Source organism: Hyperolius riggenbachi, chromosome 1 (genome assembly GCF_040937935.1).
Source record: "Hyperolius riggenbachi isolate aHypRig1 chromosome 1, aHypRig1.pri, whole genome shotgun sequence".
NCBI classification, from domain to species: domain Eukaryota; kingdom Metazoa; phylum Chordata; class Amphibia; order Anura; family Hyperoliidae; genus Hyperolius; species Hyperolius riggenbachi.
The window spans coordinates 254,175,973-254,191,915 of record NC_090646.1 but is presented as its reverse complement, the minus strand read 5'-3'; the positions used below and the strand labels follow the sequence as shown (position 1 = coordinate 254,191,915).

General features: G+C 40.8%; 1 protein-coding gene across 4 annotated transcripts in view; it reads left to right on the top strand.

The window, feature by feature from the left end:
• Positions 1 to 15,943, top strand: part of BTC (betacellulin) — a 103,594-nt gene that overhangs the window by 77,663 nt on the left and 9,988 nt on the right. For 3 of the 4 annotated variants that reach the window (XM_068232959.1, XM_068232954.1, XM_068232975.1), the window contains exons 3-5: positions 1,671 to 1,788; positions 3,297 to 3,443; positions 5,334 to 5,435. In XM_068232959.1, the coding sequence (XP_068089060.1) occupies positions 1,671 to 1,788; positions 3,297 to 3,443; positions 5,334 to 5,433 (365 nt within the window). In that variant the 3' untranslated portion in view covers positions 5,434 to 5,435. The remainder of the gene's footprint in view (positions 1 to 1,670; positions 1,789 to 3,296; positions 3,444 to 5,333; positions 5,436 to 15,943) is intronic. The other variant, XM_068232966.1, reaches the window with a different exon arrangement.

Here is a 15,943-nt window from a genome sequence, read left to right as displayed (position 1 = left end):
GAGTTATATATGTGTTAACATGTCCCTGTCAAAAACAATATGTGGGAAGAACTAAGCGGGCTTTGAAAGAAAGATTAAGTGAGTATTGCACCAACATCATAAAAGGGAATAAAAAACATCCCCTTTCAGCACACTATAAGAGTGATCATGGATATTCCTTTAAGGGAACTAGATTCTGCGCAATAGAACAAGTGAGTAAATCATGGAGAGGTGGAGATTATTTATCAGAAATGTCACGAAAAGAAACTATGTGGATCTACAATCTTGGATCTTTGACCCCGCACGAATTAAATAAAGATTTGGACTTGTATGCATTTGACTGACATGTCTGTGTGGGCGAGGCTTTATAAGCAGGACTCCGATTCCCCTTTTGCAACCTAGCTTTGAGAAAGGGAGGCGTTCCTCCCGAAACGTCAGCCGTGGTTGCACTAGTGACGTCACACCAGAGGGGAGAGGAGACGTGCTGAAGCTGCGCAGCCGCCGTAACCATCGGGAAATACGGAAGTACCATCTCCGCTTAGGCGCTCCAACTTACAACATCTCCAGAATCCCAGGGAGCCGGGCTAACCAGCCCGACAGCAGCGCTTGTCCAGTCTCTCTCACCTCGCCGCCGGCCGGGGCGGGTGAGATAGAGCGGCTCCCCACCACAGCGTTCAATCTACAATAAGCAGACCAGGACGGGTGAGAAGTATCTACTAAGAATTGGTAGACAAGAACTGTTTATCCACTCACCACTTGCTACAATATTACATCTTAGAAGCACCAGACACTTTACTCCCAAGCGAGCTTGTAAGACTCCAGCAGCAGGTTGCTAAATTACCATTTAGGCATACCAGTAACAACCAGTGGCACCAGACACTTTACTCCCAAGCGAGCTTGTAAGACTCCAGCAGCAGGTTGCTAAATCACCATTTAGGAATACCAGTAACAACCATTGTGATATACCCAATGTGGGACACCACTATACACAGGAGGAAACCCAGCCCTATTTACCAAGCAATAGCACTCAGCTATTTTATCAAGCTAATCTATTCTATTTTAATTTTGTTTTTATGGACTTTTCATTTATTTGAGGGAAATATCCCTGAGCAACATTAGCTTTTTATTCAATAAATGTTATTAGTACCAATCTAGCGCAGTCTGTTCAGTGTTTATTATTATTATTATTATTATTATTAGTATTATTATTACTATTGTTGGTGTTATTATTATTATTATTATTATTGTTTAGTTATATGGCACTTTATAGAGTACAGTGAACAAACATTCATGTCACGAACTGTTTCTCAGAGGAGCTCGCAGACGCAGTAAATTTGCAATAAATTATAGTTACTGTTATAGTGAGCTGGGGTTGGCATGAAGGGAAGGGGATTGTGTTATTTGCACAGGTGCCCTTAGTTTGGGATAAAGTCAGTTAGGATAATTTTATATATGGGGAATTAGGAGTATGGAGACAGTTTTCTATTATGCTAGACTGTAACTGCTTAAATTAACTAAGAATACTTATTCAGGTTTGTTAGTATATGATTTATCATTTTTTTTTTAATTTACAAAACTTGCTTTAATGGCTTGACTTCGACAAGTTCCTGTACCCCCAGAGCCCACCATACCACATGTTAAGAAACCATTTACATTGTACAATTTACATTTTAATTTTTTAATCTGTGCAGGAATTTCAGAGCCAGCAAAATGGAGGGGCCATTTCTCCCGGTGTCCAAAGTCATACAGACACTACTGTGTAAAAGGAAAGTGTCGCTTTATTGCAGCTTTGAAGGAACCGGCTTGCATGTAAGTAAGACTTGTGGTTTTGGTTTGCTGCACCTTTGACTGGGACATGTTGCTTTCTCGCACCAGCAGTTATGTAGAAGCAGTGTGGCCTGGGCAGAGAGACCCCATTAACTAGATAATGTGATCACATTGGAGACTTGCCTCCTGAAACAACTATAGCCTGTCATGGAGAAACCAGTGCATATTCCCCCTAAATTCTCTTTAATTGGTGTTGTTTAACATCCCTGGCGTTATGATTATTTCCAGATTTAGGGTCTAAAAGCCGTGCAATTTTTTCACAAGCTTTTAGACCCTAAAAACAAGAGAAATAATATACCACATAGAGATCTGCAGCAGCTCCTGCATATAACTCACTCAGGATTACCGCTCTGAGCTGCGGATTTCCATTCCGAGCTAATTCGGGATTACCGCTTAGGAGGTTAATGAGGAAAATTACTGAATGTAAATGAATGATTAAAATGTATATTTTACAATGTTCAATTATAAATTATTTAGTCAGTGTTTGCCCATTGTAAAATCTTTACTGCAGCAGCTCCTGAATATAACTCATTCAGGATTACCACTCTGAGCTGCGGATTTCCATCCCGAGCTGACTCGGGATTACCGCTTACCGCTTAGGAGGTTAATGAGGAAATTTACTGAACGTAAATGAATGATTACAATTTATATTTTACAATGTTTATTTATAAATTATTTAGTCAGTGTTTGCCCATTGTAAAATCTTTACTGCTGGTAAGGCGCATCATTGTGGAATGTTTGTTTGTCCAAAGTGAGCAGAAACCACACTTGGTCTACCAGAGTGCTCTGGGGCAGGAGGCTGCATAACTAAATAGGGTAGGCTAAATATCACTCTGTTTGCTTCTTCTGAGCCAAGTGTCAGATGATGTCCGATAATCTCATCACCGCTGGCTCCAGAGGACCAAAGTCCAAGTTGCAAGTTGGATCTACAATGTGTGAGCTAGTTCTGGCCCTGCCCCCTCTAATGATACCGGTCCTCCCCTGCCCCCTTTGCTCCCTGGAAAAAGTAGGTGTTGAGGGGAGGGGGGGGGGGGGGTCTGAGTGGATGCCGGTGATCAGGAAAAAGGATAGCAAAGGGGTAAATAGCACAATGACATAAGAAATCAAAAGCAGTACTGAAGTCCGAGATCAGGGAGGAATATGTGTGTACATTATATAAACATTGCATGTATTATTAGGCTTGATTCACAAAGCAGTGATAACTGTTATCACGCCGTGAAAAGTGCTTTGCGTGAAAACTGTTATTGCGCGTGAAAATTTGCATCCGCGCAACAACGCGGATTTTCACGCGTTAACGTTCCACGTTCGTGTGAAAATTCACGTTATCGCACAGACTAAATGTTTTTGCGCGCAATAACCGTTTTCACGCAAAGGACTTTTCACAACGTGATAACAGTTATCACTGCTTTGTGAATCAAGCCCCTAGTGTTACAAGACCTCGGTGGTGCTTGAAACAATCAAAACAAATGAAATCTCTCATATTCTTTCAGATGCGAGCAAGGATATACTGGATCTAGGTGTGAATATCTTGATTTATTTTATTTAAAAGAAGACAGAGGTCAAGTTGTAGTGATTGGCCTGGTTGCTGCCATGGTGGCACTCATTATTGCCATTATTTCCATATGTATCTGTTCACAGTAAGTTACCCATTTCTTATGCTTTATATTCACAGATGCTTTCATTCTAAAATACTTTACTGATATTGCAAGTCTTTTGGGGATTTAAAGTACACCATTAAACAAAACGTTAGATACCTCAGTAGTGGAAAGCCTCTGTATAGTCCATAGCAGTGGCATCCCTACCATTGGCACGCAGGAGGGGGGTGGCGCCCCGGGTGACTGACACTTAAGGGGGTGTTGCCACGACCCCCCATGGTAGGGGAAGAGCAGCGCTAGGAGGGGTAGGGGACAGCAGTGGGGAGGGGGGACAGATCCCCTGCCCTCCCTTCCCTGGGTCCCCTCCTTCTGCCTCTCTTCCCCGCTGCCTGCCCGGGACCCCCCAGGTGATGAACTCCACGCAGGCAGAGCAGGGCTATGGGAAGACGGCTGCCGAAGCCCTGCACTGGAGACTATTTGTCTTCTATTGCATGGAAGTGGACAAACAAACTCTGCCCCACAGGGGGTTATGATCCTTGCACCCCCCTGTGGTGTAATCCCCAGTTGTCTGAACTGTCCAAAAATCCGGTTAAATCCCTCTGGCAGCGTAACGGAGTGATGTTCCTGGAACAAATGGTGGCAGCGGGTAAGCTTGTCTCCTTTGATAAGCTGGTTGAACGATATCCTGGTCTCTCCCCACATGTGTTCTGGTATCTTCAACTGAAACACTCTTTTCTCAGGCAGTTTGGTGGCAGTCACGTACAACTTAGAGCAAGTCCTGTTCTATCCCTAATAGCTAATGGGCCAGTGAAGCACCTAGTTGGAGACCTATATAAAGAACTGATTGCATCCAAAGCAATAGAATGCACAGAACCTGCAAGAGCTAAATGGTTAACCTGTGGTCTGAAGCTGGATGATAATGACTGGGAGAATGCACATGAGGCAGTTAAAGTGTCCCTCTTCATTAAAGATCGTGCCACGCAAATATACATTTTGTACCAGGCATATCTAATATCAGCTAGAGTTGCTAAATATAAAGTAGGCGCAAAAGATGAATGTCCTAAATGTGGAGCCCATGCCCCCTCCTTTTTTCACCTGATCTGGCAATGCCCACCAGTAGCTGCCTTTTGGGCACAAGTGGTGGCTTTTTTACATGACAAAATGGGCAGCCCTGTGTCTCTTGACCCCTTTGTGCATCCTCTGTGTCACTGCGGATGGAACACTCCACTCGACCACAAAGTCTTTTATACATGAAACCCTCCTCACCGCCAGCCAAGAAATTGCCCTGAAATGGTTATCTCCCTATAGCTGGCAGGCAGCATTAAAAGGCTCGACTCCAGTCTCCCCTTTAAAAAGTTAGTATATGCCCATCAAGATCGTACTCCCCTATACCACTTGATTTGGGATAGGTGGAAAGACAGAACATGAATATTTGACTACCTCCCCTAAGATCCTATTTGCACTGGCCCCTCCTGGTTCCGCTCAAACAAACATAGGTTTACCTCTCTGTTGTAGGGTACTGGATGTGTTATTCTTCTATCCTTAATTGTTTGTTTATAATAGACAGTAACCGCATTACTTCATGTAACACATAAAGTGCCTTGTACTATTGTATACTACTTGTACTTACCAGTCAATATTATTCCTTATTCCAACTATTGATGGGATATTTGTGCTTTAACTGTATTTCTACTGGACATTTATTTTTTCTGTAAACTGACCTTTTTGGTTTTTCAATAAAGTTTTGGTTTAAAAAAAAAAAAAAACAAATCTGCACAGCTGGTTGATTATAAAAAAGTTATCAGCAACTAGCGCAATAATTGCTAAGCAAAGTTATAATGTGTCTCTAAGAAATCTAAAGGGCTATTGCAAAGACCAAGTGTAATGTGTTCACACATAAGTATTAAGGTCTGCACATTTGTTGTTTAACAGCCGTTGCAGAAAAGCACACAGAAGAAAAATGAAAGCCAAAGAAATGGAAAACCTGAATAATGATTCCACAGGGAAAATGGAGGAAACTCATTTTCCCTAAAGGTAAACCAGTGCTATGAAATAAACTGAAAACTTTGTTTACAATTCCTAATCAACTTGGATGACCATACTAGGTTTTATGCAGAGTCAGAGGGGTTTCCTTGAAGACATGATCTATGGAAACACGCAACTTTTAGATGATGTATTCACATTCTATGTTGCCCCAAAAAAGCACAGGTGTCATGCATACATGCAAAAAGGGTGCTGAGGAAATTTTTGACTACTACTTAATATTTTACTACAGGTATTTACAACCCTATTCTCACACTGAACCCTCCCATGATGCCTAACCTTAACCATCCACTACCGACACCTAACCTTAACCACCCACTCCCCACGCCTAACCTTAACCACGCCTCATGCCTAACCTAAAGGACCACTGTCACGAAAATCTTAAAATTTAAAATGTATGTAAACACATACAAGTATATTTCTTCCAGAGTAAATTACCCAGTAATTACTTTTCTATTTTCTTTTCTGCTGTCACTTCCAGTAAGTAGTAGAAATGTGACATTACTGACAGGTTTTGGGCTAGTCCATCTCTCCATAGGGGATTCTCAGCATGGCCTTTATTCTTTATAAAGACACTCCCATAAAAAGTTTTATACAAACATGATCGCCGGCCTCCTTGCTCGCTGCACACTTTTTTGGCATTTGGATGGAGCAATTGCCATTCGCTAAGTACTTTTGAAAATTAAGAAAACCCAGAGAACCCCCCCATGAGGAGATGGGCTATTCCAAAACCTGTCAGTTCTGTCAGATTTCTACTACTTGGCACTTTGAGTTCGCCAGGAGAAAAGCGCAATATAAGTGTTATTTGTCTTGTCTACTTACTGGAAGTGACAGCAACATAGGAGAAAAGTAATGTATGGCTCATTTTACTCTGGAAGAGACATGCTTCTTATTTGTATATGTTTACATATATTTTAAATTGTAATATTTTCACGACAAAGGTCCTTAAACCATCCACCCCCACGCCTAACCTTCACCACCCTTCCCCCATGCCTAACCTTAACTACCCCCCTCCACACACACACCTCTAATTTCAACTACCCACCCCCCAAACCTAACCTTAATGACCCCCCTACATGCACTTGACACCCACCCCCTTCCCTTCCTGCCTCCAATCACCACAAAGAGCACAACTTTTCAGGCTCCACCGTAGGTGCCTATTGAAATACCCAACTGCTGCAAAAAATTTAATTTTTTTCGGCATGATCATAGGTGCCCATTGAAATACCAGCATTGAAGGGTAAATTTTGGGATATGGATAAATCGATACATAAGATTTCAAGCATATTAAACATTTTTTGTATATTCCAGAATATACAGTTAATGTAAGGTTATAATGAATATACAGTTATAAAGAAGGGAGCCAGATATTGCAATATCAATATATTTATCGTACATTACTACACAATTGTATTATATGTTATCAGATGCCCAAATTTCCACTTTGGAGCCCGCTTGCCGCTATTTTATATGGGTGTCCATAGCATTGCCTATTTTGTCCACTAGCGGGCCATGTCAAGTTATGTCACGTATCCATGTCACGTTAACAATTCATCGTGACATTTATCTGTTAATGTAATCATTGAGTTAATCTTCTTATTAGTGATTTTCCGCTGTTATGAGATTTTACAGGGTTCTTTGTTGGTAGCACAGCAATGGGAAACTGCCACAATTTATTTTATTTTATTAGTGAGTGAAAACTCAATGAAAAATAGTGGACATTTAACAAGATATTTTATGATCCCTTTGGTGGTTCACAAACACCCAATTACTTAGACATGGAAGTCTGCACTCTGTGCAGGATCCTAGGCCTGGCTTGTATTAAAAACAGCTGTGACCATGGTTGGGCCTATTAATTAGTTAGTTAAAACCTTCACCACACTTTGAAATGAGGGATCTCCTATATATATATATATTGAGGAACTGGCACAGCTGTTAGGACCTGCCAGGAAGATTGAGAAAAGTTAAATATTAGAGATTGAATTCATGCAGTTATTCCTAAACTTAAACAAACAAAGAAAAAGGGAAAGAATATTTTGTGGGTTTAAAAGAGGTTTGGGATGTTTTTCCCTTCTATAATAATTCCCCTGGACAGAAACAGTAATGCTCAAGACTAGGGTCTGACATTGCTAAGCTGAAGGGTGCGTAATTGGCTAATAATAGCAATTTAAGGGCACAGGAGATAGCTGCTAGTACAATATCGGTAAAATTCCCAATATTCTATATTTGTAATGTTGACCACTATTTTACTATGACCTAAACTAACCCAAGTCCTCCCTGGTGGTGCCTAAACTTGAGATTCCCCTAGTGTTGCTTAACCCTAAGTTGGTGGTGTCTAACCCTAAGACCACTCCCCCCTGGTGGTGCCTAACCCTAAGACCCCACCCTGGTGGTGCCTAACCCTAAGAACCCCCTTGGTGGTGCCTAACCCTAACTACCCCCTAACTATGCCTAGCAATAACACCCCCTTACACACACACTTCTTAAAGTAACTTTCATATATTGCCACAATTTATCCCGCTGTGGAGTTCCGCCATAGTATTGTGGAGCTCTGGCACCGACTATAGCCGCTAATTATCCTGCTGCATAGCTGCTAACTATCCCACTGCAGAGTTCCGCTACAGAATAGTGGAACTCTGGCACCTACTAAAGCCACCAAATAGCTGTGCCCTTTAACCACTTAAGCCCAACTGGACGAACATTCTCGTCCAGTTGGGCTGCGCGCACTCCCGCGGGCCAAGTGCGCTCCCACCGCCTCTTAACAGAGGCTGCTGTTTTTCTGATTCACAAAAAATTTCCCGTCCTCCTAATGCGTGTTGGAAACCTGATAGTACGCTTCCAGGACTTTTTGACTGTGGCCATCTTGTGGCCAAATAGGAAAACTACACCCACATCTATTTTTTTATTAAACAAACTGGGCACCACATTACAAAAAAGATATTGCAGTTCTAGAGCAGGTGCAGAGACGAGCAACAAAATTGATACGTGGGATGGAAGGTCTCACTTACCAAGAAAGGTTAGATAAACTGGGTTTATTTAGTCTAGAGAAAAGACGCCTTAGAGGAGATCTAATTAACATGTATAAATACATCAGAGGGCAATATAATAGCTTGGCGGATGAGCTTTTTGTCCCTAGGCCTTCTCAAAGGACTAGAGGACATGATCTGCGCATGGAGGAAAAACGTTTTAGCCATTTATTTAGGAAAGGGTTCTTTACAGTAAGAGTGATTAAGATGTGGAATGCATTGCCACAGGAAGTCGTTATGGCAAACTCTATACCTGCATTTAAAGGGGGCTTAGATGCTTTCCTTGCGTTGAATGACATCCATGGCTACAATTACTAGGTAATGCCAATGATGTTGATCCAGGGATTTTATCTGATTGCCATCTGGAGTCGGGAAGGAATTTTTACCTTGTAAGGGTTTTTTCGCCTTCCTCTGGATCAACACGGATATGTGAGGGAGCAGGCTGGAGTTGTACTTTGTACTGGTTGAACTCGATGGACGTATGTCTTTTTTCAACCAAAGTAACTATGTAACTATGTAACTATGTAAACGCATTATTTTACATTTAAAATGAGCTGTTTACCTCCTACACCACAAATTACCCAAATAAAATTTTTAATAAAAAAAAATAAATTACAATTCTAAAAACAAAAAACAACATAAATGGTTACCTAAGGGTCTGAACTTTTTAAGTAAGCATGTCAAAGGAGTATATTAATATAATTTTTTTAATTATGGGCTTGTAAATAGTGATGGACGCAAATTGAAAAAATGCACATTTATTTCCAAATAAAATATTGGCGCCATACATTGTGATAGGGACATAATTCAAATGGTATAATAAGCGGGACAAATGTGCAAATACAATACATGGGTTTTATTTATGGTAGTATGTATTAATTTCAAACTATAATGGCCAAAAACTGAGAAATAGTTTTTTTCCATTTTTTTTCTTAATATTCCTGTTAAAATGGATTTAGAATAAAATAATTCTTACCAAAATTTATCACCCAAAGAAAGCCTAATTGGTGGCGGAAAAAACAAGATATAGACCAATTCATTGTGATGAGTAGTAATAAAGTTATTGGCAAATGAATGGGAAGTGAAAGTTGCTCAGATGCAAAAAATAAACAACCCTTCGGGCTTAAAGCGGAACATAACCCTGCATTTCAACTTTGCTCTAAAACATTATTTACAGTATATTATATGCAACCAGCATTTTTTTTTTCACTAGACCAGCATTGGAAGGGTTAGGCCTCGTTCACATCAGGGCCGTTTCTGTGCGCTTTTTACAGCGCGCTGCCCTGTGCGATCAGCAAGGTATTTACTTTCCCATGTAACTAAATGTAGCTGGTTCACATCTATGCGCTGTGCTACAGAAATGTAGGGTTCCATGCATTTCTGTGCGTTGAGCTGGAAAGCGCACATCAATGCAAGTGAATGGTTGCGCTTTTTTAGCGCATAGAAGCGCGTACAAGCGCATAGAAGCACATGCGTTTTTACCCCTAATAGGAGAAAAAAATACATTTACATACAAAAACAAAGTTTTATTGACAACTGCTGCTGGTACAACAAGCAAAACTTGCTTTAAAGAACGATGTGAACGAGGCCTTACACAGGGCTTTAAAGTTCCTGGAGATTTCCGCAGACGCATCCGAAGCTGACATAGATACATTTTGTTCACATAAATGTATCTAAGTGTTGAATGTGACTCTCTGACTGAGAAGGAGCTGGAGGACAGCCAAAGAGTGTGTAACATTTATCAATAGATACATTTAACTAAATAGAATGTATCTATCTGAACTTCTGCATATCTCTCTACGGAACTTTAAACCTCTGTGTTTAACCCTTCCAATGCTGGTCTAGTAAAAAAAAAATGCTGGTTGCATATAATATGCTGTAAATAATGTTTTAGAGCAAAGTTGAAATGCAGGGTTATATTCCGCTTTAAGTGATTAACTTTTTTTTTTTTTTATTCGAATGTGATGTGGCTACGGTGTGAAAAAAACTGCTGTCTGCTCTCTGCATAGCAGGAGCCACAACCTGCTCTGTTGAAATAAACACAGAATAGAGGATTCACATTTCCCTAATACCATACTGCCTTAACTAAACTGGCTACGTAATCCTACTAATATAATAAATATGAAAGTTTGGATGTTTGTTACTTGATCACGCAAAAATGGCTGAACGGATTTGAATGAAATTTGGCACACACATAGTACATTACCTGGAATAAAGTAAAGGATACTTTTTATTACCATAACCAAAAAGGGGGCGGAGACAAATACAAATTTCACTGGAAAATGTAAACTGCAGCCATTCTTACACTGTTAATGGTAGGGTTCTCAAACTTTGCACAGTTGGTCGCTGGGTGACTGGGATTAATATTCAGAAAGGTGGGTGGAGTCTATAAAAAACAATCAAAATTAACCTATTGATTTTGAAGGGGAATATTTACATTGCTGCCATTCTTGCACTGTTAATGGCACAAGCCTCAAACCTGGCACAGTTGATCATTGGGTGACTAGGGTTCAATTTCAGAAAGGGGGTGGAGCCACAAACAGCCAATTAGATTTGTTTCATTCCAATGCAAATTGATGCCAAACACTGCAAAGCTCGCAAACTTAGTAATTGAATAATTGATTAATTGTGCGTTAGGGTTAGAAAAGTTAGGGTTAGAAAAGTGGGCACAGCCAACACCAGCCAAATACATAAGCGGGCAACGCCGGGTCATAAGTTGGCGGAGACAAATACAAATTTTACTGGGAAAATGTAAACAGCAGCCATTCTTACACTGTTAATGGTAGGGTTCTCAAACTTTGCACACTTGGTTACTGGGTGACTGGAGTTAACCACTTCAGGACCACAGTCTTTTCGCCCCTTAAGGACCAGAGCCTTTTTCTCCATTCAGACCACTGCAGCTTTCACGGTTTAATGCTCGGTCATACAACCTACCACCTAAATGAATTTTACCTCCTTTTCTTGTCACTAATACAGCTTTCTTTTGATGCTATTTGATTGCTCCTGCAAGTTTTACTTTTTATTATATTCATCAAAAAAGACATGAATTTTGGCAAAAAAATGATTTTTTTAACTTTCTGTGCTGACATTTTTCAAATAAAGTAAAATTTCTGTATACATGCAGCGCGAAAAATGTGGACAAACATGTCTTTGATAAAAAAAAACCCATTCAGTGTATATTTATTGGTTTGGGTAAAAGTTATAGCGTTTACAAACTATGGTGCAAAAAGTGAATTTTCCCATTTTCAAGCATCTCTGACTTTTCTGCGCACCTGTCAGGTTTCATGAGGGGCTAGAATTCCAGGATAGTATAAATACCCCCCAAATGACCCCATTTTGGAAAGAAGACATCCCAAAGTATTCACTGAGAGGCATAGTGAGTTCATAGAAGATATTATTTTTTGTCACAAGTAAGCGGAAAATGACACTTTGTGACAAAAAAAAAAAAAAAAAAAAGTTTCCATTTCTTCTAACTTGCAACAAAAAAAAATGAAATCTACCACGGACTCACCATGCCCCTCTCTGAATACCTTGAAGGGTCTACTTTCCAAAATGGGGTCATTTGTGGGGTGTGTTTACTGTCCTGACATTTTGGGGGGTGCTAAATTGTAAGCACCCCTGTAAAGCTTAAAGGTGCTCATTGGACTTTGGGCCCCTTAGCGCAGTTAGGCTGCAAAAAAGTGCCACACATGTGGTATTGCCGTACTCAGGAGAAGTAGTATAATGTGTTTTGGGGTGTATTTTTACACATACCCATGCTGGGTGGGAGAAATATCTCTGTAAATGACAATTTGTTATTTTTTTTTACACACAATTGTCCATTTACAGAGATCTTTCTCCCACTCAGCATGGGTATGTGTAAAAATACACCCCAAAACACATTATACTACTTCTCCTGAGTATGGCGATACCACGTGTGGCACTTTTTTGCACCCTAACTGCGCTAAAGGGCCCAAAGTCCAATGAGTATCTTTAGGATTTCACAGGTCATTTTGCGGAATTTGATTTCCAGACTACTTCTCACGGTTTAGGGCCCCTAAAATGCCAGGGCAGTATAGGAACCCCACAAATGACCCCATTTTAGAAAGAAGACACCCCAAGGTATTCCGTTAGGAGTATGGTGAGTTCATAGAAGATTTTATTTTTTGTCACAAGTTAGTGGAAAATGACACTTTGTGAAAAAAACAATAAAAATAAATTTTCCGCTAACTTTTGACAAAAAATAAAATCTTCTATGAACTTACCATACTCCTAACGGAATACCTTGGGGTGTCTTCTTTCAAAAATGGGGTCATTAGTGGGGTTCCTATACTGCCCTGGCATTTTAGGGGCCCTAAACCGTGAGGAGTAGTCTGGAAATCAAATTCCGCAAAATGACCTGTGAAATCCTAAAGATACTCATTGGACTTTGGGCCCTTTAGCGCAGTTAGGGTGCAAAAAAGTGCCACACATGTGGTATCGCCGTACTCGGGAGAAGTAGTACAATGTGTTTTGGGGTGTATTTTTACACATACCCATGCTGGGTGGGAGAAATAACTCTGTAAATGGACAATTGTGTGTAAAAAAATCAAAAGATTGTCATTTACAGAGATATTTCTCCCACCCAGCATGGGTATGTGTAAAAATACACCCCAAAACACATTATACTACTTCTCCCGAGTACGGCAATACCACATGTGTGGCACTTTTTTGCACCCTAACTGCGCTAAAGGGCCCAAAGTCCAATGAGTATCTTTAGGATTTCACAGGTCATTTTGCGGAATTTGATTTCCAGACTACTCCTCGCGGTTTAGGGCCCCTAAAATGCCAGGGCAGTATAGGAACCCCACAAATGACCCCATTTTAGAAGGAAGACACCCCAAGGTATTCCGTTAGGAGTATGGTGAGTTCATAGAAGATTTTATTTTTTGTCACAAGTTAGTGGAAAATGACACTTTGTGAAAAAAACAATAAAAATCAATTTTCCGCTAACTTTTGACAAAAAATAAAATCTTCTATGAACTTACCATACTCCTTATGGAATACCTTGGGGTGTCTTCTTTCTAAAATGGGGTCATTTGTGGGGTTCCTATACTGCCCTGGCATTTTAGGGGCCCTAAACCGTGAGGAGTAGTCTGGAAATCAAATTCCGCAAAATGACCTGTGAAATCCTAAAGATACTCATTGGACTTTGGGCCCTTTAGCGCAGTTAGGGTGCAAAAAAGTGCCACACATGTGGTATCGCCGTACTCGGGAGAAGTAGTACAATGTGTTTTTGGGTGTATTTTTACACATACCCATGCTGGGTGGGAGAAATAACTCTGTAAATGGACAATTGTGTGTAAAATAATCAAAAGATTGTCATTTACAGAGATATTTCTCCCACCCAGCATGGGTATGTGTAAAAATACACCCCAAAACACATTATACTACTTCTCCCGAGTACGGCAATACCACATGTGTGGCACTTTTTTGCACCCTAACTGCGCTAAAGGGCCCAAAGTCCAATGAGTATCTTTAGGATTTCACAGGTCATTTTGCGGAATTTGATTTCCAGACTACTCCTCACGGTTTAGGGCCCCTAAAATGCCAGGGCAGTATAGGAACCCCACAAATGACCCCATTTTAGAAAGAAGACACCCCAAGGTATTCCGTTAGGAGTATGGTGAGTTCATAGAAGATTTTATTTTTTGTCACAAGTTAGTGGAAAATGACACTTTGTGAAAAAAACAATAAAAATAAATTTTCCGCTAACTTTTGACAAAAAATAAAATCTTCTATGAACTTACCATACTCCTAACGGAATACCTTGGGGTGTCTTCTTTCTAAAATGGGGTCATTTGTGGGGTTCCTATACTGCCCTGGCATTTTAGGGGCCCTAAACCGTGAGGAGTAGTCTAGAAATCAAATTCCGCAAAATGACCTGTGAAATCCTAAAGATACTCATTGGACTTTGGGCCCTTTAGCGCAGTTAGGGTGCAAAAAAGTGCCACACATGTGGTATCGCCGTACTCGGGAGAAGTAGTACAATGTGTTTTGGGGTGTATTTTTACACATACCCATGCTGGGTAGGAGAAATAACTCTGTAAATGGACAATTGTGTGTAAAAAAATCAAAAAAGATTGTCATTTACAGAGGTATTTCTCCCACCCAGCATGGGTATGTGTAAAAATACACCCCAAAACACATTGTACTACTTCTCCCGAGTACGGCGATACCACATGTGTGGCACTTTTTTGCACCCTAACTGCGCTAAGGGGCCCAGAGTCCAATGAGTACCTTTAGGCTTTACAGGGGTGCTCAAAATTTAGCACCCCGCCCACTTGCCAGGACAGTTAACAAACCCCACAAATGACCCCATTTTGGAAAGAATACACGCTAAGGTATTCCATGAGGGCCATGGTGAGTTCATAGAAAATTTTATTTTTTGTCAGTTAGCGGAAAATGACATTTTGTGAAAAAAAAAAAAAAAACACAAAACCACAATTTCTGCTAACTTGTGACAAAAAATAAAACATTCTATGAACTCACCATGCACCTCACGGAATACTTTCGGGTGTCCTCTTTCCAAAATGGCATCATTCGTGGGGTCTGTCCTGGCATTTTAGGGTCTCTGCAATCATTACATGTATGGCCAGTATTAGGAGTTTCTGCTATACTCCTTATATTGGGCATAAGGGTAATGCACTGTGGGCTGAAAGGAAAAATGAACGTCAAACAATCAATCAATGTGGATGAAAAAATATCTGCCAAAAAATTTTGAAAAAAAAAAAAAGAGGAGGAAGGCGTCTGCCAGGACATAGGAGCTGCCGCCCCAAAAATCCAAACCCACCAGCTCGTATGCCCTGGCAAACCTGATTTATCCATTCACACCGATCGATGTGGATGAACAAATCATTGCCAGAGTTCTTTTTTGATACAAAGTGTTTGCCAAAGCATATGAATCCCCAACACCACTCCTCGGCCCATATGCCTCGGCAAACGTATCTTTTTGACTGCGGAGGAGAAATCTCGTCCTGCAGCGCTGCATGCACCGACTTGTGTGTAAGCTGACAGACGCGCAATGTTCTGTCAGGATGCACCATCAGTGCTGCAGCTGATTGGTCGGTCTGGATAGAAAAAAAGAGAGAAGAAAAAAAGACAAAACAATACAAAAAGGAGGGGAAGGCGTCTGCCAGGACATAGGAGCTGCCGCCCCAAAAATCCAAACCCACCAGCTCGTATGCCCTGGCAAACCTGATTTATCCATTCACACCGATCGATGTGGATGAACAAATCATTGCCAGAGTTCTTTTTTGATACAAAGTGTTTGCCAAAGCATATGAATCCCCAACACCACTCCTCGGCCCATATGCCTCGGCAAACGTATCTTTTTGACTGCGGAGGAGAAATCTCGTCCTGCAGCGCTGCATGCACCGACTTGTGTGTAAGCTGACAGACGCGCAATGTTCTGTCAGGATGCACCATCAGTGCTGCAGCTGGTTAGTCATTCGC